Below are 25,348 nucleotides of genomic sequence, written 5' to 3'. Positions count from 1 at the left end.
CAGCCTTTCTTGGTCGGTAAGCTGGCTTGCACTTGATTCCATTTCCTACCAGAGGTGCCGCCTGATTTCCCCCCCTGCTGGTTGCTAGAAGCTCCGGCTTCACCTCCCCGCCAAAATGCAGGCCTCCTCGGGCATGTTGACCAAGGTACGCTCCGCCCTCGGCGCATTGGGTCTCGAATGAGATTCTATGCTCTGTTCGAGTCCATTGCTCACGTAGTGTACAGTTCGAGTCCAAGTCTTCCCGCGCAAAGGGCATCGCCTTCCACCCCAAGAGGTGAGCTTTCAACTCATAGCTTCCCATTACCAAGTCTGCCCCCTTGCTGACGAACAGCTACCAGACCATGGATCCTCGTCGCACTTCACTCCTCCACGATTCAGCTTTGGGATTACCGCATGGGAACATTGATCGATCGATTCGAAGAGCACGATGGCCCGGTTCGAGGAATTGACTTCCATAAGACACAACCCCTCTTCGTTTCTGGAGGCGACGACTACAAGATCAAGGTTTGGTCCTACCAGACCCGCCGATGCCTCTTCACCCTAAACGGCCATCTCGACTACGTTCGCACCGTCTTCTTCCATCATGAGTTGCCATGGATTCTGTCAGCATCCGACGATCAGACTATCAGGATATGGAATTGGCAAAACCGCTCCCTGAGTGCGCCCAACCCTTAGGATCCCGCAATACCCGTGAGCGTGACTGACCTTGATTCGCAGTCTGCACCATGACAGGACACAACCACTACGCCATGTGCGCCCAATTCCACCCGAAGGAAGACCTCGTCGTCTCTGCCTCCCTCGACCAGTCTGTCCGCGTCTGGGACATTTCCGGCTTGCGCAAGAAGCACTCGGCTCCGACATCGATGACCTTCGAAGATCAGGTCGCGCGCGCGAACCAGAACCAGACCGACATGTTTGGTAACACCGATGCTGTTGTCAAGTTTGTCCTGGAAGGCCATGACCGTGGTGTCAATTGGGTTGCGTTCCACCCGACTATGCCACTAATTGTGTCTGCTGGCGACGACCGACTCGTCAAGCTGTGGCGCATGAGCGAAACGAAGGCCTGGGAGGTCGATACCTGCAGGGGACACTTCCAGAACGCCTCCGGCTGCTTGTTCCACCCCCACCAAGACTTGATCCTGTCCGTCGGCGAAGATAAGACCATCCGTGTCTGGGACCTCAACAAGCGCACTGCGGTGCAGTCTTTCAAGCGCGAGAACGACCGATTCTGGGTTATTGCCGCCCACCCCGAGATCAACTTGTTCGCTGCTGGCCATGACAACGGTGTCATGGTTTTCAAGCTGGAGAGAGAGAGACCGGCATCGTCCGTATACCAGAACAATCTCTTCTACATCACCAAGGAGAAGCATGTCAGATCCTACGACTTCCAGAAGAGTACCGAGAGCCCGACTTTGCTCTCCCTCAAGAAGCTTGGAAGCCCCTGGACCCCGCCGCGCACCTTGTCGTACAACCCGGCTGAGCGCTCCGTTCTCGTAACCTCCCCCTCCGACAGCGGATCTTACGAACTGATCAACCTTCCTCGCGATGGTTCCGGGGCCATTGAGCCCACTGAGTCGAAGCGCGGCCAGGGCAACTCAGCCATCTTCGTCGCGCGCAACCGCTTCGCTGTGCTGAACACCTCTAGCCAGACAATCGACATCAAGGATCTTTCCAACAACACGACCCGTTCCTTCAAGCCTCCCGTCGGAACCAGCGACATCTACTTCGGTGGTACCGGCAACCTCCTCATCATCACGCCCACCGTCGTTCATCTCTACGATATCCAACAGAAGAAGAGCGTCGCTGAGTTGGCTGTTAACGGTGTCAAGTACGTTGTGTGGTCGAACGACGGGCTGTACGCGGCACTCTTGAGCAAGCATAACGTTACCATCGTGACGAAGACCCTTGAGCAGGTCAGCACATTGCACGAGACTATCCGGATCAAGAGTGCAACCTGGGACGACGCTGGTGTTCTGCTGTACTCAACCCTCAACCACATCAAGTACACGCTCCTCAATGGCGACAACGGTATCGTCCGCACCCTGGACCAGACTGTCTACTTGGTCCGTGTCAAGGGCCGTAACGTTTACTGCCTTGATAGAGCGGCCAAGCCCAAGGTTCTCCACGTCGATCCCACTGAATACCGGTTCAAGCTGGCCCTCGTCAAGCGTAACTACGAGGAGATGCTGCACATCATCCAGAACTCCAGTCTCGTTGGTCAATCCATCATCTCCTACCTTCAGAAGAAGGGATACCCTGAGATTGCTCTGCAGTTCGTGCAGGACCCCGCGACCCGCTTCGAGCTCGCAATCGAGTGCGGAAACCTCGACGTTGCGGTCGAGACTGCAAAGGAGCTGGATCGTCCTAAGCTTTGGCAGAGGCTGAGCGCCGAGGCTTTGGCCCACGGAAACCACCAGGTCGTCGAAATGGCCTACCAAAAGCTTAAGCAGTTCGACAAGCTGTCATTCCTGTACCTGTCTACTGGTGACCACTCTAAGCTGGCTCGTATGGCCAAGATTGCCGAGCACAGAGGTGACTTTACTGCACGTTTCCAGAACGCTCTCTACCTCGGCGAGGTTGAGGACAGAATCCAGATGTTCAAGGAAATCGATCTCTGTAAGTTGTTGCAATGCAAGCAGTACTCAGACTTCTACTAACAGGACACAGACCCGTTGGCATACATGACCGCAAAGTCCCACGGCTTGGAGGAGGAGTGCCAGGCTATTCTTGAGGCCACTGGTCTCACCGAGGACCAATTGGAGACGCCTACGATTGGGGAGGCTCTGACGCCCCCCAAGCCTGTCGTCCCCACCTTCAAGGCAAACTGGCCTACCAAGGCCACTTCCCAATCCACCTTCGAGAAGGCCCTGCTTGGCCAGGTTGAGGGACTGTCTTTGGAGGATGCACCTGCAGCTGCCAACGGCTTTGACGATGCTGTCGAGGACGATGTCGTTGCGAAGAAGAATGGCAACCTCATCGACGTCGATGACGACGAGGACGCGGCAGGCTGGGATCTCGGCGATGATGTCGTCCCCGAGATTGAGGGCGACTTTGTCAACGTTGACAGTGCCGACGCTGGTGGCGCTGGAAGCAGTGAGGCCGAACTCTGGGCTCGTAACTCTCCTCTGGCTGTGGATCATGTTGCCGGTGGCTCATTTGAGTCAGCAATGCAACTCCTCAACAGACAAGTCGGAGCAGTCAACTTTGCGCCGCTTAAGCCCCGCTTCCTCGAAGTCTACCAGGCATCAAAAACGTATCTCCCGGCCTCTGCAAACCTTCCCCCGTTGGTCAACTATGTACGACGTACGATTGAAGAGACGGACCCTAGAAAGGTGTTGCCCATTGTACCGAGGGATCTCGAGTTCCTGGCAACCAACGACCTTCAGCAGGGTTACAACTCGATGAAGACGAACAAGCTCGAGGACGGTTTCCAGGTCTTCAAGGGTATCCTCCACGCCATCCTAATCAACGCCGTTACAAGCGAAAGCGAGGTCGCCGAGGCAAAGAAGCTCATCACATCCGCCAGCGAGTACGCCGTCGCCATGGAGATCGAGCTCAGCCGTCGCAAACTCGGCACAACTGGTGAGCAGCTCAAGCGCAACCTTGAGCTGTCAGCCTACTTTACCATCCCCAAGATTGAGGTTCCTCATCGCCAGCTGGCCCTGCACAACGCGATGCAATTGGCGATAAGAAACAAGAACTACGGTTCAGCACTGAGCTTTGCCAATCGCATTATTGCCAATGGCGGCTCCAGCAAGCTGACCGAAAACGTGAGTACAGCCCTTGCATCCCAAAAATCTCCCGACTAACGCCGTTTGCAGGCCAAGAAAGCCAAGGCTCAATGCGAGCGCAACCCCTCGGATGCGATTGAAATCGAGTTTGACCAGTTTGCCGAGTTTGATATCTGCGCGGCCAGCCACTCACCCATTTACAGCGGCACTTCCTACGAAGAGTGCGCCTTCGACGGCTCCAAGTACCACAGCAAGTACAAGGGCACCGTTTGCAAGGTCTGCGGGGTGTGCGAGGTTGGCAAGCACGGCAGTGGCCTGAAGCTCTTTGCGTAAAAGAGCTAGCTAGTATAATAGATGTCGACCCATGATGGGGTGAAGGCTGCATGATTGGTGCAGTAACGCTCGGCCGATGGGGGAAATGGTCTTGGGAAAAGTTTACAGTAGACAGACTGGAGTGTCTGATGAAAACCCCGGGCTCTTGATTGTTAGCAATAGTTTTGTGGGAGACGAATATATGTCATCATTTGATCCATGACCTCTGATGTGTCGACGTAGATTTGAGAGCTTGGTTTCTGGGACAATGCATTGCCCAGCCGTATGAGTAGTACAGATACTCGCTGTTTGCCTGGAGTACCGGGATTCTCAAATTCACATTTCACGCCGCATAGCAAGCCCATATGGAGATCGTTAACGCCCAGCTTGGATTCCTGTATCCGAGCTTCCTCTTTCATGGTCTAATCGCATGATATTAATACAACCAAAAACAACCCGTTTCCTCCAAATCATGTAAAATTCTCGGGGTTTACACAATGGTCTCCAGTTCCCTGGCGTATCCCAGCGCATTCTCTATCACCATCTGGCTCATCTCCTTCTCGGTGGTGCCGTCCTCGGCGGCGACGCCCTCGGCGGTGTCTGGGAAGAAGATGTGGCCCTCCTTCAGAATCCAGCCGCGGGCCTGGGCAAAGGAGATGACGTCGCCCTCGGAGTCGAGGAAGAGGAGGGATTTGGCGGAGCTGATGGGCAGGCTGGGGTATGCGCGCTCGCTGCTTGAGGCGATTTCGGAGCGGATTTGGAAGGTGAGGATCTTAAGAAACCACGGAATTAGCATCAAGTGTTTCTGCTTTTGAGGATCATTTTGGAGTGATGAGGCAAATTTGTGAACGGGTTAGGGGGGGCATTACCTCTGAGAAGACACCGTACTCCTCGCTAGGCACCTCACGGCTCTTGAGGGCGTTCCATACGCGATCGTAGCTGCCCTCCATCAACCACCTCTCAAGACGAATCGGGTAGCCCAAGTACTTGTCCCCCTCGACGGCGCTGCTATCGCCGCCGCCCTCGCGGTTCGCAAGACTCTCGAGCTCCGAGTGGAATTCGGCGTAGCGGCCCTGGGTGAGGAGCAGGAGCAGGTAGAGGCCGGTGACCTTGTTGCGCTCGGGGACGTTGGGCGGGAGGAGGTTGGAGGGGAGCTCGTAAAAGGGCTGGAGCTGCTGGACGTAGCGGGTGAAGGCGTCGGGGTTCTTTGCGCGGATGGAGGCGAGAGCGCCGAGCTCGTAGGTCTCGCGGGCGAGGGCGAGGAGCTGGGGCGAGGTTTTGGGGTTGGAGGGGGTGAGGGCGTTGAGCTGGAGGAGGTGGAGTTTTGCTTTGGAGAGGAGGGCGGAGGATTCGGGGTAGGGGAGGGAGGAGCCCTTTGATTTGAGCTGGGTGAGGACTTGTTGGAGGTTGCGGTCTGCCATTTTTGGTGGTGGTGGTTGTGTGTGTGTGTGTGTGTGTGTATATATGTTGTTGCGGGGTGATTGGGTTGGTGTACCGGTTGTCGGGGATTGATGTCGGCAACGGGCGTGGAACGTCGGGAGGTATTTGATGTTGTGGGAGGTCGATTGACAAGGTTGCCTCGTTGTGGTTTCGTGGAGAGGAAATGGAGAGACGTGGGTTCCGTGGTGGTGATGATCGTGTCAAAGGTTGAAGTGTCCGAATGCTAAGGTAAGGTAGGTTCGACGGTTTGGGTGTTTGGCTCAGCAGGCTGAGAGAGGCTGACGAAAGGTGCCGTCAAGCTGGCCAGGTCCGTGCAGGGGTCCTGCCCACTATGGCGCTAGCTCTTATGGGCTTAGGGGATTCTGGAGCTGCCTTGGAGCTGGTCATCAACGGAAGCGTCGAGTTGCTTTGCTGAGGTAATGGACCGGGAGCTGGGGACACGTGACGCGGCATCGGAAGGTTTCGCCGGGGCCCGGTCCCCTGTTCCCGTTCGCTCCCATTTCCCCAACTCCCGTCCCATCACCCCGCCGTGCCGGATTCCGGTAGCATCTGGGAGAGTCCTGCTTGTCTTCCCGCACCTCCCATCCGGTAAGTCGGCATCGCGACGCGCGAAAGCGTATGATCTTTCGGGCAATTTTCGAAGCTTCTTTCTGCATGATGAGCCAGCGTACCTAGTCAAAATCTACTTCCGTTGACGATGCTGCAAGCGAAACCGAGGTACATGATCTCTAAATTCTCAACGAGGTCGGGTACCTTTGCATCAGATACCTTGCGCATCGATACTCTGACAGGTTCCGCTTCTAAAGGCCCAGCAGTGAGAAGCTTTGGCTCTGCGCTCGTCAAAGGAAGCCATTTACACGGTTTCCGGGTTTGACTTGTCTCGGATCTCACAGGGATCGCCTTCAGGAGTGAAGAGTACACGATGTTGGCTGTTGTGGCCCATGATTATCACCTCCTGATGGCCAGGACCTCACTATGAAAGCACCGCAAGGCGTCGACAGACCGACATCAATGAGCATGCCGGAAGTTATGAACCAAAGGTTATTAGGAACTATTTTCTCTCATTTTCATTCCCGCTATAGAAGACTTCCAAGTCCCTCGAAAGAAAAACACGCCAAAGAGTACACCCGCCCTGGAGGAAACCCCGCTACGAAATTACAATCTTCTTGATATAGCTCATCATCTCATTCTCTTCCTTGTCAAACGAGTCAAAAAATGGCTCAACCCGCAACAAATTCTCAATCTCGTCCTGATCGGGAATCTTCTGCTTCATGTAGTTGACGGGCCCATCCTCAATCGAATGCGGGATGAACACCGAGGCATTGGTCGTGATGGGCGTGCCATCCTCCCGGATCCCCATGCCCACCGGATCGCCGTCGACGAGCCACATACCCAGCACGGGATACCACGAGCTGCCCTTGGCGTCCTTGAACTCGGGAAGCACGGCGAGCTCCTGCACGATGTACCCTTCCGCATCGTAGTCTCCCGTCGACGCGTCCTGCAGGATCTCGCCGTCCTTCTTGAGCACCACGTCGGCGCCCTCGCGCGCAAAGATGGGCTTCCGCGCAAAGCTCGTCATGGAGGCGGGCGCTTCGTTGTCAAAGTATGTGGGGAGAAGCCACTTGCCCCGCGGGTCGTCCTTGAACATATCCCAAAGAACAGCAAAGACGGCTTTGTTGCTCCACAGGAGCTTGTACGGCGGCTCCATCCAGACTGTTCCTCCGATGTAGTTCCCCTCCTCGTCGCGCTTGCCGATATTCTCCATATCCTCGAAAAACGCCTCGCCAAACTGCTGGTCGACCATATACTCCCACGGGTAAAGCTTGAAAATAACATCGATATGCTCCCCCTGCGCATCATAGAACCGCCCATCCTTTTTCGATTTCGCAATCTCCTCCATCGTCAGCGCCTTGGTCGTCCACCCTGCCTGCTGGCACGTCTCCATCAGGAGCATGGTATTCATGGCATCCTCCCCCGTGGCCTCGCCCTCGCCGACGGCAAAGTGCACAGTCGGCTTATGCCCCAGCTCCTTCTCGACGAGCATTATATTGCGCTTCCAGCCTTCAATAAGCTTCTCCGTGATGCTGTTGAACTGGTCGTTTCCGTGGCCCGTCTGCTCCATCCACAGCCACTGGATGGACGCCGCGTCGAGCAGCGACGTCGGCGTGTCGGCGTTGAACTCGTAGAACTTGGGCACGCGCAGCCGCGGGTCCGGGTGCGCGAGCCCGCCGAAGCAGACGTCGAAGCGGCCGTAGATGCTGCCCCAGGCCGGTTCGCGATCTCATGAGGCTTTGATTTGTTTCAGGGCGAAGGCGGGGACGGCCATTTTCTTGGTGATGATGTCTGGGTGTTCTACGAGGTAGTCTGCTGCTTCGCAGCACATTGCAAAGACGTCTCTGGCGGCTTCTTCGAGGAGAAGCATCTCCTTTTCGGTGAAGGAGTAGTAGCGGTCGTCTGGCCAGTACGGCTCTGAGGCGCCGGGGGCCACGAGGTCGGCGAAGACTAGGCCTTGGCTTTGGATCAGGCGGGTGGCATTTGGCCTCTTGTCTACGGGAACACGGCGCATTTTGGTTGTTTCTTTGGTTCAAATTAGGGAAAGAAAGAAGATAATGGAGTGCGGATGTTGTGCGAAGACAAGTACTTTAGGCAGAGTGGAACAAGGAACTCAAAAGACAACCACGACGATGCTTGGCCGCTGTCCCAAAGGGCAATCTCACATACTTATTCACCAGCAGCTCCCCCCTGGGCAGTCACCAGGCCCTCCTCAAAGTTCGGATGAGGCGGGGATCACCCCTAATCTACAACACCTTGAATCCTGATACGGACACCTTTTTTTTTTTTTTTTTTTTGATTGTCCCGATCCTGCGGACACTTATTTTGAGTTGGGGTTTGATGGCCCATGGGAAATGTCCCCAGTAAAGTTTGCCGCTAGAAGAAGTCTAATATCAAACGAGGCTTTCTAGAAGCTTTGACGGTCCCCCCGTTATGATCTGCCCTTCTCCTTCAGGCTTCTGCCCACTGCCCCTCGAGACACGTTGCCGTTTAACCGTAACATTATCAGAGAATGTCGCACGCTAAGTAAAAGCTGAAACTGCAACTCACGGACGCTGCGCGCTAATCTCTATCCTTTTCTGTCTATATGGGCAATATAAGCTGTACAGGGCGCGAAACTCCCATTGGCCCGCTGTATTATTCAAACGACTCACGAATATGATTACTCGTGTGGGCTTCCGGCACTTTGGGTCGCCGAGCCAGGGAAACGATCTGATCTGCTTGCCTGCGTATCTCGCTAGATTTGGTTGGTGTGTATTAATTCTTTAAACATCTCTAGTCTTGGCATTGGGCAGCACTAAGGGGCGATCTGGGTTGACAACCACCTCGGCTACGCCATGATTTCTGAGACCATTTGCATATTGGTGGCTTGCATGTTTGTGGCTTGCATTTCGTGAGTACAGTCATTGTGTGCCGATGATTCTGAGCTGGTTGAGTTGAAGGCCTCAAAAGCAGGGAGCTTCAAGTCTCTGGTAATCGCAACATCGCATGAAGACCTGCCGCAAAGTTTCGCTTTCGCATTTTCGACTTTCCATTACCTACTTCGTCTTTGTAGTGGAAAATCTGTGAATAATCGAGTTCATCGGTATTTTCTTGACGAGTCACATAAACACGTCCGAACAGACGTTTCGCGATACTCGGCTCGTTGCGAAGAGCCGCGTACAATATGGCTCTACACAAACGACGCTAACTTTTTCTCCATAGTACCTGGCGTGGGGAAACCGGAAACACTTGCCACAAGTGACAGGAATGTAGAATGTTGGTAGGACCCCTGGCGGCTATCAAAACTTTAGCGGAAGCTTGTTTTGTTGTAGTAGAGTGCCCAGAGTCTTGATGGTCTGGACTCTACGCTTGTACAAGTCGTCTTGAAACACGGCAACTTTTCAAACTTCGGGAGTTCCTATTTTCTTCATGAATTTGAATCAATTACCGGCTTTGTCTTTTCTTGACCATTAATTGTGAACCGAGTTGAGTCGAGCGAGGCGAGAACGAAAGCTGTTGTGAACATGTTGTTGTTGTTGTTCTATTTAACGCCATGGCGGCAAGGGCGTTGTGAACATGTCTGTATTGAAGAATCGGAGTATCATCGGTCCAAGTCGAGCCAACGTGATCTACACCCCTTTGAAACACGGGTTACGCCGAACAATACCTCGCAACTCGGCGATCAGGGTCACTCCTCCGATTGATCATTGGGGGCCTTATTACGACTTATTGGAACACGTGGTAGACATTGTGGGAGGAAAGTGGTACCTTGCCATCAGGGTGGCCTTGTAGGGTGAACCGGAAAACCGGGTGGATTCGTAAGGCATTCTCGATTATGACTGGCTTTGCATTGTGCCTTGAACACATGATATAATCAAGGCCTCCTTGTTCTTACGGCGACATTTCGAAAGAACTACCCCACCATAGTAGATTGGGTTGGAAACATGCTTGCGCATTCGGCGTCTCGAGCCGGCCCTCCACAGACCAATGGAAAGACTTTTGAGTACTTGGGCTGTGGTGGTTTTACGAGTATGGTCTGCAAGGTTGAAAGGCTGGACCAGCAGCAGGGAAAGAGATCCGGGGCCCGGTACTGGGATAGATTGTTACTCCAGCCCTTGCTTAGACAATAGACTGGTTTCTTCTTGAGTTTGAATGGCACAATGTTTGGCTGGGTAGCTGTGACAATCAAAGGAGTCAACCTGCTGCTCCTAACTGTGATCTTTGTTAGTTTTTGACCTGAATAATTTGTGTAAGACGCCGGCCAGTAAGGTATGTCAAAGTAACACAGAGAGAGGTGGAAGGTCGTCAGGGGGTAAATCGGTCTCTGGTGTGAGTGCCTCCGCGTCTTCCTCTGAGGTCTAAATTCTGAATGGTGGTTTCCAGAATTCGGCCTATTTCGGTTGTCTTAACTGTTGTGACTAGTACCATGAAAGTCTCTGACTTGTCGTCACAGTTTCCCAGAGTTCATTGGGCCAGTGTGGTGTCGATGGGAATCAGGATCATGATGAAGAAAGGTAGCCAAGAAAAATGCGAATACGGTGTTGAAACCCTAATAAAGACATCGCGCCGAGTAATGCCGTCGACAATAATCTTCCTGCTCCAAGATATACGGCCATGAAGAACGCGTGACCCGCAGGGGAATGTGACTTGAGAGCTGATAGGCGGATACTAGAGGATCAAAAACAGTAAGCATGCGGGGAGTTGACACTGGGTTTGCATCCTAATTCCATTGTCCAAGTGTCGATCTGCCGCAGACTACCGTCGGGACTGGAGGCGCCGGTGGCACACGAGAATCCACGGCGCTAGGTATACACGCGGCTAATTGTTTCCGAGCGGGCAGCAGCAGAAAGAAAGAAAACATGGTTCTAGAAAAATCCACGTGTAGATGCGGGCAGATGGAGGTTGGCAAGATTGGGGATTTTAGTGCGAGGGTTTAACATTGCAGCGAGAAGAGTGTTCATCTCGTCTCTCCCCGAGCTACGCCGGAGATGAAGTATGCAGTGCGGATGTTTGATTCAGTGTGGGTTCAGTGTGTGAGTATCTATGCAGTACTTGGACAAGGTTACACTCGATGGCTCTATGAGCAGGGCACGGCCTGGTAGAGGGTGGTGACTTTGGGCGGAAGAGATGGGACGGGTTGGATCGGATGATGGCCGTTGTGGCATCTATGACGTGTGTTTGGGGAAATTCGGGGCGCCAAGTAGAATGCATGGAACGAAGAGTCGTTGTCGGCATGGAGTGGGATAGGGAGGTATGAGTTGGTGCTGCGATGATCCTGACTGGATTACACCTGCACGCAGGTATAAATCTTTAATGGCTGAGAGCGAGATCTCATATGATACAGACAGCTTGGAGAGACTCTGGGTTTGGAATATGAGTCTTGGGAAGTGTCGAAAGGTGTATAGTAATTTCGGTGACAGTCGATGTTGTCAAGGTGACTTGTATTCCTTTCACATGTACCCGAATACACGACGAAATACTGTTGTTATTTTGAAGCCATGAGTTCAAATCAGTTTCTCTTATACATCTTTTTTCCCTATTCTACTCATTTGGGCCTGTGCAAATCGATTCCAAAACCGTGATGCTCATGAAGCTGCCGCCAAGGAGTGGTGAGAAACGATAGCGAGACAAGCGATTGCGATTGCGATCGGACCTTGGCCCCCAAAGCACGGGACGGGCAGCTGCGAGCCTGCGGCCGGTAATGGTAAGGTATGCAAAGTCACTCGTTGGTCACTCGAGAAATGCAGACAAGGGTCTGTTTCTATGTTTGGAAACAGCAAAAAAGACATTCCCTCGAAAATTGACATTGTGGCTGAGCAAAGCGGGCTGCGCAGGGAAACGCGAGATACCCGAGTGGAGGAACTTTGATTAAGTTTTTGGGACTTGTGGTGTGATTGTCATTCACTGCCAACCAACACCCGGGCCGCATGTGATTGGTTTGGCTTGGAGAGTGAGTTTGTCTCATATGAATCTACAAGATCATTCTCGCTCTGTCAAAATTGAGACGGAAGGGAGATAGGTTGACTGACGCCATGAATTTGACAATCTCCACGAGATCTCATCAGAGTAAGGCATAAGAACGAATATCCGTATCAGGTACGGATATTGGGGGACAATGGAATGCAATGGATGAAAAAAGGTGCCTTTCATTGTGAGATTGAGAGGGGTCCCCTGGGCTCAACGGTCGGACAGTGGCGCAGGCTCCAGTGATGCATCCAATGCCTGATTGAAATTCCTCCATGGATTTCTTCTCCCTTGCAGGGGCAGGACATGGGGGCGGGGTGTTCTGTAACGCGATGCAGCAAGCAGCCACCAAAGGTCCTTACTGTGTAGGTAAGGTAGGCATGGAATTAGGGGACTGCAGCGCAACGCTGCCGCCTTGTCTGTGTCGCGACATCGCATCTTCTACTGCTAATCCGAACATTCGATTACTGAGATGGCGAGAATCATTGGCTGCTTCGTCTCGGTCAGATGCATCTTCCCGTCATGTCGCTGTCCATGTTGCTTGTCGCTGTATCGCATCTAATTAAGGTAAGGTAGGAAGGAACCTGGGAACATCCCGCGCGCCTTCCAAGCTTCCATGAAGTTGTAGAACGGGACTGGTAACAAGCGAGGCCATGTGAGGGAGGACCGACCGACTCTTTGGGCCTTCCTTCCCGTCGTTTGAAAAAAAAAGAGGCAGGAAGCAGCAACGTGCGATGAGACCGCTCTTGCTCTTTCTGCTATAGAAAAAATGAGAATATCATCCAAGCCTTCAGCCTCACCGCACCAGACTTCTTCTCCAACCTCACACCTGATATTATTCTTCTGCCCTCCTCATCCAGATTCCATCGCTTGACGCCCTCGCTCGTCAAGCGATTCTTCCTACCTTATCGACCGACCTATTCATCACGCATTCCGGAGCATCGATACCCGGCCTTACAAGCCACCATCGCGAACAGAGTTTCAACATCCATACTCCGTACACTCGTCCCGGTATGCGCCACTCGATCCCGCGGGTTCCTCCCAACTCTGTTCTAGCTTGATTCGGCCGAACCCTCACCTACCTACCGCGGCAACTCGCAAACGAAAACCCCTGCTGTCATTCGAAAACAAAAGATGTACCCAAGGAGGATGACACCCTACGAAGTCGAAGCGTACAAAGCCAGGTGGGCGATGTACGCGCGGCTTGGCCAGGGACATGCGCCGGGTGCCGTACGAGGCCCACACTACAACGGCCGCGGCACTAGAAGCGCCAGTCGCGGTGGAACAGCCGCTGCGTCTGGACCGCATTCCATCTCCGAGAGTCAAGCACAACTCCCACAAGGAAGAGGAGGACGAGGACAAGTTGGGTTTTATCTGCAAAAAGCCAGTGGTAAGTTTCATCTCCCTTATTTGCCGTTCTCCTCCCCATCTCCCTTTCGTGGAGACCACCTCATTTTATCTAGCCGGGAGCCCGAAGGACCCACCCGACCCGGAAATCTACTGCTGCTGCTGCTGTTGCTGCTCGACGGAGTACTCTTCTCCGCCAATCTACACCATAATGCCATGCATCGGCAAGCGAAAGACGTACAGTCAAGCGCACAATGACTGAGATCTTCGCGCTTGCTGGGTGCCATGTGCACATGTCAGACTTCCAAAGGATTGTCGCTGCTCTGCTTTCAACCATACTTGCTCTCTGCCTTCGGATGGCCACGGACTGCCACTGCCACTGCCACGCCGTCTGTTCATGCTTGTCAGATGACATATCCTGGTCACTGACGGAATGGACGGCCGTCAAAACGACGAAAGAGGTCTCCAACGTCTTACATGCCTCATCCTGGAGCGGCCCCCCTCGATTACCTTTCGGTACCTGATCCTCAAGACCAGCCCACCCCCTGCTCCGCCCACTGCCAACCTAGAAAGTACAGACGAAGTACCCTTCAATTCTCGAGGTCGCAGCAAGGAGCTGCACAGCAACAGCAACATACCAACATCAGCATGACCACAAGCACTAAAAAAGACGAAAGGCTCGTTGCTCTTCAGCTCATCCGTTCCCTCTGCTGCCACAGCGAGCTAGCGCCTGTGCTGCGGCTTGGGCGGTGGAGTACCATGGGCACTCGACAACTTGCGACGAGACCAACGACCCCTCCTCCTCCTCTATAACTTCCCTGGTCAGTCCCGCTTTCTGGACAATGGGATAGAGAGAAGGGAGTTCCCCCCCCCCCCCCTCACTCCTGACCCGAGAGAGAAATGCAACATTGACACCTGGCACGCCTATCCGAAGCTGCTCCCATGTTTCACTAGCCGGCTCGCGCACACAAGAGAAAAGGGGACACTCAGCTCTTTCTGCACGCTAAAAAGAAAGGGCCCGCCGTCGAGAATCCCAGATGCTTTGAGCTTCGTTTGACCTGGACTCTCCACCCCGCTTCCGGACATCCTCGCCCTTCGGATCAACAAAACAGAGAGCAAGTGAAGGCAGAGACAGTTCATAAGAGGATCCAAAGACTTGGATATCCCCCCAAGTCCATTCCGACATCAGCTCAGCCTTTATTGATTGTTTTTGATTACCTACCGTTTTTCTTCGCCAAATTCCACCCCACTCAGGATTACTTTCCCCCTCCCGCACCCTTGCCGGGCGTACTCAAAAAGCAGATCAGCCCGACGAAAAGCAACAGCCAGCAGCAGCAGCTCCTTTTTCCGGGGGCTCCAGAAGGCGGCCGGCCCAACTGTCAGCAACGAGACCACCACACAGAAAAAGCTGGCGGTGGCTCCAACCTAAACGTCATTCGACTCAACCCCCGCTGACTGATATCCTCCTATTTATGCAGGTGCACCTCAGCCCGAAAACACAACTGACGAGATGCCACAATTCGGCGCAACCTTCGTTCCTGGAGGGTTCGACGACTACTACATGCCCGAGGTCATTGCACCTGCTCCTCAACGGTACGCGTATTCCCTCATTTTAATCTTGGCGGATCAACCATGGGTCCTCCTTTCCCGCTGGCTGGAACTGGAGATGGGGCCGTTTTTGGCGCCGCTCCTTGTCTTTGTTCCGTCCCTTTTCCTAACCCGATAGCCTTATGCTGACCGCACCTCTCCTCCAGTGTAACGCCGCAGGTCCCCCAGAATATGCAAAACGACCTTCAGCGCATGGAACTTGAAGCCCGCGAAGTCTCCCCGAACCGAGCTGCCGCCTCCAACAACATCACAAACCGTCACGGTCGTGAGCCGTCCCTGTCCTCCGTTCTCAAGCCAACCGATTCCGGTGCGCCCTCGCTGCCGCCGAAAGGAGAGTCCAACGCCCAAGCCGGCGCACCCCCGACCGACTCCTACAGACCCTTCCACGAGAACAGCGCGAGCGACAACCCCCATAAGATGCGGCCCAGCGCGGCGCCCTCGTTCTCTCCTTTCCCCAAGCTCACGGGTGACAACGTCCCCCCGACGGACGAGGAGAAGGAAACGATTCTGTGGAACGCCCGCGAGCATGTCTTGCACTCAAACAATGTTTCTATGCAGCTGTCCTGGGCTCGCGACACCTTGGCTTGGGCTGAGATTGTCATGGATGCTAGAAGCCGAGACCCAGAGAGTGGCCGCCAAACACCAAACGTCGAGCACGAGCTGCGCGTCGACGCTATCAATATTGTCAACTACCTGGTGGGCCAGGAACATCCCGAGGCACTCTTTATGAAAGCAAAGTGGCTCGAGTTTGGAAAGTTTGGCTGCAGACCTGACAAGAAAGATGCGTACCTAAAGTACCAGCGCGCGGCAGAACTTGGATACGCGCGTGCGGAGTATCGTCTGGGCATGCTCTTTGAGAACTCAAATGACTACGGCAAAGCCGTCGAGCACTACTACCTCGGCCTGCGACTCAAAGATTCGGCCGCTATGTATCGCTTGGGTATGATGAGTCTGCTCGGCCAGCACAACCATCCGAAAGACTACCAGCGAGGTCTAGACCTTATCAAGGAGGCCGCTGACGCTTCGGACGAGGATGCGCCGCAAGGATCCTTTGTCTATGGAATGCTCCTCGCCAAGGACCTTCCTGACATTGACGTTCCGGAGGCCCTGCTCCGGGTAGACCTGCACCAGGCCAAGATGTATATCGAGAAGGCCGCTTACCTTGGTTTCGCCAAGGCACAGTTGAAGATTGGCCAGGCCTACGAGTTGTGCCAGCTCGGTTGCGACTTCAACCCAGCGTACTCGCTGCATTACTACGGACTGGCCGCCCAGCAAGGACAGCCCGAGGCGTCGCTCGGTGTGAGCAGATGGTTTCTGTTCGGATACGAGGGTATCTTCAACAAGAATGAACAGCTCGCCTTCAAGTACGCTCAAGATGCTGCCAACGCCAAGCTGCCCACTGGAGAGTTTGCCATGGGATACTACTACGAGATTGGCGTTCATGTCCCCAAGGATCTCCGCCAAGCCAGATTCTGGTACGAAGCGGCTGCTGACCACGGCAACAAGGACGCCAGAGGCCGAATCGACGCATTGGATCACGAGAAGAGTCTGACCAAGGCCGATCACGAGACTACGACGCTGACGAGAATCAAGTCCCAGCATGGTTCTCAGCGAGGAAAGAGGCCCGATCGCTTCAAGCAGCCAAATGCCATGCCGACCGTTTCCGAGAGCGCGCCGATTACCCCTACCGATGCCCACCCCGGCTACCCGTCTACGTCGGCCAATACATCTCCTCACCCCTCGCCTAGAGTGCATCCTACTTCGGCGCCGCACGACAGCGTTGACTACCCTGACCCGTCACGACCCAGCAGCATGGGCAACAGGCCATCCGCATTCACCGTGAACCTTGACTCCAACCTTGCAATCCGGCCTAAGTCGGCTGCCCCGTATCCAGAGGACGACCGCCCTGCTCCGCTCAACCTGAGCAGACCGAAATCGACGGCTCCGTATCCCGAAGATGAGATGCACCATGGTGGCGGCGGCGGTGGCAGGGGTGCTGGACCTCAGCTCTCCCCCCACTACGGTGGCGGTCGCCCCGTCTCTGGCCCGCACTCAGATCGCCCCGGCAGCGCGTTTGGTATTCGCACCGGTCCTGGTGGTCCTCCGGGACCTGCAGGCAATATTCGCGCTTCACAGTCGATGGGCAACATGGTCCCGCCAGCCGGTTCGGACCCGCGCGGTCGCGTGCCTGTCGGAGGGCCTGCAGGATATCGCCAACCAAGCCCTGGTCCCGCAGCGCGACCACCCGGCCAACCATACCCAGCGGCTGGTGGCCTTCCTCCCAACCCAGCCGCAAACAGGCCGCCCAAGCAGAACCCGTACCCTCCTCAGCAGGGAAGCTATGGCCCGAGCGATTACGGCCAGCCTACCCCGCCGCCTGCACAAGCTGGTAACTTTGGTCAGCGAACATCATCCATCCCGCCTGAGGCTCAGCATGGATACGGCAGAGGCGCGGCGCCTCAGCGAATTGACTCGATGCCGCTGAGCCTTTCAGGCAACCCGCGTCCCGGTCCTGGACCGGCGCAGCCCCGGCCCTTCACCAACCGACCAGACCTTGCCGAGCAGCCGGGTCGAACGGGCAGTGCGCCGCCTTCATCTCAGCCGCGTCCGCAGCAGCAACCCAGCCCTGCTCCCAGTGCTCAGACTATGCCCCCTCCCAAGAAGCAACCGACAGGCCAGGGACCTGCCACCTTCGAGGCGATGGGCATTCCTAAGGGGAAGGATGAGTCTGACTGCGTAAGTAAAGCCGAACTATTGTTGATGAGCGCATTACTAACATTGGCGATAGATCGTGATGTAAATTTCTCTCAGATACCAATTTCACTTTACGACACGATGCTTTTCAACTTTCCGAGCCTGGCACCAGGGGTTGGCTGGAGCGCGACTTGTAGATATACAGCATCCAATTGGGCCAATGGAACAGCCAAGCGGCAGTTCAACAGCACCCTAAGGACAATTGAAAGGCTTTTGAGTTCTCAAAAAAAAACACGACCCGGTGAAGCTCGCCCATGTGTCCATTCGCCTCTGATTTCGTTTCGACATCACTTTGTTTCCGCCTCAGCTGCGGCATACTGCTCAGCCAACGGTGCCAGGCACTCAGGCATTCCTTCAAGCTTGTCCAGCTCTAGCCGCCCTGAAGACGTTCCATTAGCTTAGTGGCTCTTTCGTTGGCAATAGTGCCTTTATCAGAGGGGAGATCGGGAAGATCATCGGGGAATTTTCGGGCTGGTTGGATTTGGCGGAAGGCAGCTAGGAGGTCATTGATATTGAATTTGCCAGCATAGGCGATGAGGCGTTCGGACTGGACATCTGCGAGGAGGAGTGCTGCGACGTGGATTCGAGCTATATCGATGACATCGCAGTACCATTCTGGGAGTGGTTAGTTTGGGTTGAGAGGGATGGGGGGGCATGGTTGTTTAAGTATTTCGAGTGAGGCAGACCAGAGCAGAGGGAGGGGACCGTGTACTTACGAGCTGGGAACATTGCGACAAACTCGGGCGTGATGTTCCCCTGCCAGAGAGGCCGCATTGCGCCGACGGCGGTGGGGAAGCCTTGGTGTTCCGGGAGGAGGACTTTGCCTAGGGCGGCGTTGGGCACGACTATCGATTATTCATGTTAGACCAGGGAAGGGTGAAAGAGGAGGACAATGAGACATAGAAAAGAAGGACCAAGCAGATAAAGGGAAACGGAAAAGATAAGTAGGGACGGGACAACAAAAAGAAGACATATCTCAATGAAGAACATACTCGAATTCAAGACAAACCCAGGCTTCTCTTCCTCATACCACTTCCACAACTCCAGCTCGGCCCTGGTCTTTGCGGCGGAGTAGGTGATGTACCCGCCCGCCATGCCCGTGGGTCCCTTTCCGGAGAGCGCGATGACTACGGCTTGGTGGTTGTACGGGGTTGCGTCGACGGTGTACGGGGTCCCGGGGCGGGGCATGGCGGCTGCGCCGGAGGAGGAGGAGGTGTAGACGAAGCGTTTCACGCCGGGTTTGTCTGCCGAGGGAGCGGCGAAGCGGGCTGCGGAGCGGAGGACGGAGAGGGTTGCGTTTACGTTTGAGGTTATTGTTTCTTGGGGGGTTGGGCCGTTGGGGGAGAAGTTCATTATTGCTAGGGTGTGGATTACTGCGTCGGCGCCTGGTTGGGTGTGTTAGGTTTAGTGTTTGGAGATGTCTTGTATTAGGGTGAGGTAGAAATTGAGGTTGACTAAGGAGGTTGAGTTTTGTTGCTCTCTCTCTGCCTCACTTTCCATTCATGCCCCACTGGGAGAAGGGTGAATCGAAGGGAGGACGTACCATCGACAACGCTATCAAACGCCCCGTCCTTCTCGACGTCAGACACTTCGTGGAGGGTGAATTTCCCGGGGCCGTAGGTGGATTCGAAGTGGGAGGCTAGCCATGCTGTTTTGGAGGGGGAGCGGACTGTGCCGCGGACGTGGTGGCCTTGGAGGAGGAGTTGGGTTGCGATGTGGCTTGCCATGTAGCCGTTTGCGCCTGTGAGGACGATGGTGGAGGAGGGGGGGAGGGTCATTTTTGGTAGTGTCTAGATTGCTTTCTGGGCGAGGGCGAGGACGTTCAAGGAGGTTGACAAGGTGGAATTTGGGGAAAAGTGAGGTGGTGCTGGTGAGATTGGGAGGTCACCATGATCGTGAGGGGCGCGGCCGGGTGTAAGTAGTTTATATGTTTGGTTGTGTCTTGAGGTAGCGGACTTTTGAGGGGGGAGAAATCTCCGTCTTGGGAGGGGAGAAGAGACTATGATTTCTCAGCTTTTTGTCGTCATTGAAAAGATTGTGTATGTTTGGTTGGCTAAATAGTAAGGGAGAGACTTGGTGGTTTGTGGAAGATGGGATGGGTGATGGGTGTAGTTCATCCCACCGGAGCCGTTCGCGGGGCCAGGCCGAGGGGGAGGGGATTATGTGAGCATTGAACGGGCGGCGGGCGGGAGCCGGGTGGGGGGGTATGGCCCATGGGTGCATGTGGGTTTAGGTTGGTAAGGACCAAGGTAAGGTAGTGACTTGTGGGGGGTTTGGAGGTTGGAGTTTGGTGCTACAACGACGAACCTCTGAGTTTGTTTGTGGTTTCTTCAGGTGGTTGTGTTGGTGATGTGATTGATGTGAGCTTGCGATGTGAGTGAAGTCTGGTGTACCAAACCTCGTCATCGGATTTTCGTAGTCGAATTGAGGCACTGCGAGCTTCCACTCTGCTTCGATACACGCCGGTCAGTATCTGATTAATCTCACACCTTTTTACACTTTGCTCTGGGGGTTATATACGGTTCTGTCGAGTTTGGAGAGTCGATGTCAGGGGTTGCAGCAGTCCTAGACCGTCAAAGATTGGTCACATGCAAATTTTCTGTAGATTATCAAAAGAATGGAACGATTGGTGAATATTGAGTGACTATACCGTCTACTGCTCCGAACATCTCTGTGTTCGATGCTGGGATTGGTCCGTTGGGAGCAAACGGATGTGGCTGCGTCCAACGGACTACATCCAGTGACTCTCGTATGTGACGCCAGTAATGGCCCTTTACCTTGAAGCTAGGTGAGTGGTTCTCCATACGAAGGCGACTATCTGATGGAGAGGAAGTACGGATTGAGGGAAAATATGCTCATGTAATATCACGTGTATCGAAGACTACATCCGACTTCATTCATCCAGACCACATCGTCAGCGCAGTGTTGATCTACGGCGTTGAGTACCATCTCATATAGATTTTTGGCACCGCCAAAACCGAAAGAACATATCAGGATCATTGGCATAAATAAACGTTCAATAAGGTACCCCAGAGAGGAGGTGTGATGTGATGTGGTCGATGCGCGTATTAGACTTGATGCCATAAGGTCCAGCGAAGGGTCTCCTTCTACCCTACTGTGAATGATCGTGAGACATAACTCCTCGTAAAGAGTTGTTCACCAGAATGGAAATGCGAGTTTTCCTCTCTCATCAAATTTTCAAACTCCATGATCCATCAAAGATTTGGTGACATGATCTGCTCCCAATAGAGTCGTAAGTGCCAGAGGTAACCGTCATAGAACAAGCAGGCGTGACCTTCAACCTCACCTCCTTCTTCGCCTTCATATTCGTCTTTATATATTCGTCGTGATATTCACCTTCATATCCAGGCTTCAACTCCCCTTCATCAACAAGCCCTCATCTCACAACCTCCTACCCACGATAAAACAACCGCGTGACGCGCCTTCTTCTCATCCAAGCAGGCGCTCCTTCTCTCAACTGCGGCTTCATCTCCTTCCTTCCTCTCTTCAGCGCAAAAATTTCCATCTTGTATTTTCTGTGCCCTCCCTCTCCACACCACTGACCGCGCAGAAAGATATTTCTCACCCTCTCATCTCTCTGTTTACTCTCTTCCATTCACACCTCTCGATCGCAGCTTTCCTCCCATCTTCACTTGCACTTCATCTGCCAGACGGTACTTCATCAGCATCTCGCTTGCCCTTGATCAGCATCTCACTTGCCCTTCGTCTGCACGTCGTCTACACGTCGTCTACCCTTTGTTGTAAATACAACGCAGTCAGAGCCAGCACTAGTAGCTTCAGATCGCAAAGTAAGTACTGAATTCATTTTTTTTCTTTTCCATCACGTCCACCGGTTGATCTGAACTGGCCGGTTCGATTATTGGTCCCTTTCATGAACATCACCACTATTTCCTTCGAATCTCTCAACTCTCCTACTCACCTTCCCTTATTTTTCTAACGCAGAAAATCACAGGCGTGACAAGCAAGACAATCACCATGGACCGCCAGAGCCTGGGACAGCGTTCGTCAAGCATGGCTCATCAGTCTCGAAAGCGGACTGCCGACGTCCTCAATGAGAGCGAGGATGATCATGAAGCCCCTCAGCGTTCCACCAACCCCTCCAAACGACGTGGACAAGCTTCGACAAAGGCTCCGACTAAGCATAAGATGACCACCATCAGATACTCTGAAGAGGTCGCAAAGCAAGCCATGAGAAAGGAGATCGTCCACACTCCCGCCCTCGTCGATTTGCACAACGAAATTCTACGCACCGTCACGACTACCCGCCAGACTGAAGGCCTTCTGTTGGGCGCAAACACGTACCACTCAACCACCAAGTCGGTTTTAAGAAACAAGGGCCAAGCAGAGATTGTTGACATCAACCGTTATCTCACAGCCGAAATCTTCATTCGGACTGACAACTGGGCTGCGAAGCCCTTGGCGGATTGGTTTAACATGGTCCATGAAGCTCGTCTCGAGAAGCAGTTCCGCAACAAATACTGGGCAGCTAATCAAAGAGCCAACAAGGAAAGTATTCCTCACTTGTTCAGAAAAATCAGGAGACCGTTCATCAGATCCAACCCCGGTCTTGCCGATGAGTATTGGGCGGATGCCAAGAGGATCATGCGCCGCTCTGTCTGGGTTCCTGGACCTGAACACCCCATCATTCGCAGCGCTGTTGCGATTATGGCGTGTGCCGATGAGGACCCCAAATACAAGGAGACTCAAGAACACATCACCCAAGTTTGGATTGCCTGGTGCCTCCTTCAAGGCGACTCTTGCATTGAGACGAGCTACCTCGCTAGCATGATCTACGATCGTGCTAACAAGAACACCGCAGTTGCCACATGCTTTTCTCACGAGTTTGCCGACTTGCGCAGGGCCAAGATTGCACACTCTGACTTCAGTCAGTACAGCAAGTGGCTTCAAATGCATGGCAGATGCCACATCATCACCTTTGATGAGTTGATGGAGAGACAGATCGTTGTGTCCAGGGATGGCGGAGTTCAGTATCCTACCAACAACACAAGGCAGAGCGGTAAGAACACCACAAAGACAGTTCGGACAAAGAATCAAACCGCTGACAATGAACAAGGCAACAACAATCAGGCAGGTACCCGAAAGTCGCTTACCAATCAGGGTCGGACCCCGGAGGAGCTTTTCGAGTCTCTGGCTATCTCTCGTCCCCAGCAGCAGGGCCGCCTTCACGAGGAGACTCGATCTGCCACGAACAATTATAATTCGAACCAGCAAAAGAAGAAGAAGGCTGCCTATGGAACCGAGGCAGGAAGTTCCGTCAACTTCGATGGACCCACCACTCGAGCCCAGCCGATTATTCCAAAGCCTCCTGCGCCGAAACCTTCCCCATTCACCTCTGCAGCTTCAACTTCTCCAGTTCCAATTTCTCAAGCTCAAATCTCCACAGCGAAACGCCATTCCGCTCGAAATTCTTCAGCTACAACCCCTTCCGCAGAAGATATCGCACCTTCCGCTTCTACCGGCACAACAGCTCTCGCCGCTATAGCTTCTATCGCGACCGCTCCCAATCCGGTAGTAGCTACCATGGCTAGTTCGGATTCGAATACGACCCGACCAATGACTCCAGCCGACGTGAAGGACATGGTCAACGAGATGATGAAGTCCCGCAACGTGGTGACTGAAGCCACTGTCGAGGGCATAATCGACAGAAAGCTTGCGCCTGTCCTGGAGGCCGTCGCAGAGGCCAAGGGCGACTTGAAGAAAGCGTCCGACGCCCTCCAGGACATGGAAAAGAAGTGGCTTGCCATGGAACTCCGCCAGAAGGAAGTCAGCGACACCGTGAACAGACTCTATCAAAAGCAGTTCTCGATCGACAAGACTGTGGCGGCTACCGAGAAGGCTCTGACGCCTATCGAGAATGCTCTGTCGGCTAGAAAGACCGACGTTCGGGAAGCCATCAAGGGGTTCAAAGGAGACATCAAGGCTGTCAATTACAAGCAGGAAGTCTTGGAAGAGGAGCAGGAGTACATCCATGAGACTGTCAAAGCCGAGATGAAGCAGATCATGGACGACATCCGCGCCATCAAAGAGAAGCAAGAGGCTTACGAAAAGTCTCTGGCGGCTGCGATGAGCGAGTTGCATGAGAAGACCCTTTCCAGCTTCAGGTCCTCCAATGGAGAGAAGAGCGCCGATTCGATCACTTGCGCTCCCTACGCTCCTACGTCGAAGAAGGGCCCGTCTACTCGAAACAAGTGAGCAGTACTCGAACTTGGTTCCCTCGCCTCACAGCTTACGACAACTGTGCCAGTTCGAACAACATAACGAGATGGACAAGAACGACGGAATGCAAATTACAAACGACTTGACGAATGATGTGAGAGTATCATCACCCAGATGACGACAACATTGCTAGCATCGATGCCAGGCAAGACGGATACCAGTACTACACCGACTCGAACGACAGGGTTTTGTCCCCTCGAAGAAGCAGTGAGAGAATTGGCTAGGGAATTGAAATGACTGGCAGATCGAAGCAACAGGGAATGGTCATTACTGGAAATTGAGAATGTTGGAGTTGGATGTTGGTTGATTGGTTGTACGGAAAACAATGGAACGTAGCCTTCGGTCGTGGCACAATTGTAAAGTATCTTATGACGAGCAATCAGTAGGGAGAGGAAGACAAGAAAACCAGTTGCTCGTTACTCTGACGTTCTGTCACACCGAGTGAGGGGGTGATATGGCACGATGCAATTTGCCAAAGACCCAAAGGAGCTCAACGAGGCCAACTCGGAACCTGTCAAGCCACCACCCGGCCCTGGGCGCTATCCTCTAGACCCAACGATCCGCGGCGAAAATTACTCAGCACAGCAATGAGATCATCGGTCCCCAAGGCGAAGCGGAAGTTGGAACCATTCAGGCACTTTTTTGTGGTAAGACGAGAGAGAACCAACAGCCGCGGTGCGTGGCTGTGTGTTGGTGGAAAAAAAAGGAGAGCTACAACCGCGCCCAACTGGCCTCGACAAGAGCCACCCCCAGTTCCCCAGTACAAGGCTCTCTCGCACTTTTTTTTTCTCCAGGACTGAGTCAATCACAATGAACCAACGCACGTGGGGTTTTTGGAATGCGCCTAGATCGCTAGGATCAATTAGGTTCTGAAGTTCGGTGCCAACCAATGTGGTGGGATCTTGACAGCGGCTGTGCCCGTCTTTCTTCCCCTCGGCACTTTGGCTGTGCTTTCGTAGAAATCGAACCTTTTTTTCTTTTTTTTGCAATGCGATTTGTAATCTACAAAAAAAATTGAATAATGTCTAATTTCTCATAATCTCTGGACCTCTCTGTCTGCCGAGATTGTCTAGAAGAGCATTCTTTGTTGAAATGCTTCATCTTCTTCTACCCACTTACACTTTTTCGGCGGGAGAGAGGCGCAGCGTGTAAAGACCCCCCTGTCGCGATATGGCCGTGTTGGAGGTCGCTTGTTGGCCACTGGACTCGGAGGTAGGTTGAATGCAGTGCAAAGCACACTTCGTTTCTACATCATTTTTGACAATCCCGGTTCTTTTCTTTTTGCTCTTCTCCCCTTTCTTTTGCCCTCCCCACCCCCTGTCAACGGAACATCTTCTACATAGGATGTAAGTTGACGAATAACGTCGGTCCCCCTTCTCCAGCGGAGACGCAGCAAACGG

The 25,348-nt window shown here is 53.6% G+C and overlaps 6 protein-coding genes across 6 annotated transcripts; 3 read left to right on the top strand and 3 right to left on the bottom strand.

Annotated features, from left to right (window-relative positions):
* Nucleotides 1–115: 115 nt before the first annotated feature.
* On the top strand, nt 116–4,064 carry BDP81DRAFT_316506 (coatomer WD associated region-domain-containing protein; the record flags this gene model as incomplete). The annotated part of the gene is made up of 6 exons (XM_060584179.1): nt 116–145; nt 225–274; nt 339–658; nt 718–2,616; nt 2,668–3,770; nt 3,822–4,064. 6 exons carry the CDS (start codon nt 116–118, stop codon nt 4,062–4,064), a joined length of 3,645 nt encoding a protein of 1,214 aa, XP_060446690.1.
* Nucleotides 4,065–4,533: 469 nt separating this feature from the next.
* On the bottom strand, nt 4,534–5,464 carry BDP81DRAFT_316157 (GANP/Nin1/mts3/eIF-3 p25 family protein; the record flags this gene model as incomplete). The annotated part of the gene is made up of 2 exons (XM_060584151.1): nt 4,534–4,815; nt 4,913–5,464. 2 exons carry the CDS (start codon nt 5,462–5,464, stop codon nt 4,534–4,536), a joined length of 834 nt encoding a protein of 277 aa, XP_060446689.1.
* A 1,029-nt stretch (nt 5,465–6,493) lies between these two features.
* BDP81DRAFT_515890 (glutathionylspermidine synthase) lies at nt 6,494–8,049 on the bottom strand (the record flags this gene model as incomplete). The annotated part of the gene is made up of 2 exons (XM_060595861.1): nt 6,494–7,741; nt 7,865–8,049. 2 exons carry the CDS (start codon nt 8,047–8,049, stop codon nt 6,631–6,633), a joined length of 1,296 nt encoding a protein of 431 aa, XP_060446688.1. The 3' UTR covers nt 6,494–6,630.
* Nucleotides 8,050–14,653: 6,604 nt separating this feature from the next.
* On the top strand, nt 14,654–18,144 carry BDP81DRAFT_201486 (uncharacterized protein). Its single transcript, XM_060582546.1, has 3 exons — nt 14,654–14,921; nt 15,083–17,672; nt 17,725–18,144. Exons 1-3 carry the CDS (start codon nt 14,839–14,841, stop codon nt 17,734–17,736), a joined length of 2,685 nt encoding a protein of 894 aa, XP_060446687.1. The 5' UTR covers nt 14,654–14,838; the 3' UTR covers nt 17,737–18,144.
* Nucleotides 18,061–19,468, bottom strand: BDP81DRAFT_405170 (aldehyde reductase II; the record flags this gene model as incomplete). Its single annotated transcript, XM_060588931.1, has 4 exons — nt 18,061–18,305; nt 18,407–18,535; nt 18,683–19,075; nt 19,234–19,468. 4 exons carry the CDS (start codon nt 19,466–19,468, stop codon nt 18,061–18,063), a joined length of 1,002 nt encoding a protein of 333 aa, XP_060446686.1.
* A 2,218-nt stretch (nt 19,469–21,686) lies between these two features.
* Nucleotides 21,687–24,371, top strand: BDP81DRAFT_405169 (uncharacterized protein; the record flags this gene model as incomplete). Its single annotated transcript, XM_060588930.1, has 2 exons — nt 21,687–22,728; nt 22,786–24,371. 2 exons carry the CDS (start codon nt 21,687–21,689, stop codon nt 23,922–23,924), a joined length of 2,181 nt encoding a protein of 726 aa, XP_060446685.1. The 3' UTR covers nt 23,925–24,371.
* Nucleotides 24,372–25,348: the final 977 nt, after the last annotated feature.

The sequence above is a fragment of the Colletotrichum phormii genome, assembly GCF_030913505.1.
Source record: "Colletotrichum phormii strain CBS 102054 chromosome Unknown BDP81scaffold_7, whole genome shotgun sequence".
Lineage (NCBI taxonomy): Eukaryota > Fungi > Ascomycota > Sordariomycetes > Glomerellales > Glomerellaceae > Colletotrichum > Colletotrichum phormii.
This window is presented reverse-complemented; position numbering and strand designations above follow the sequence as displayed.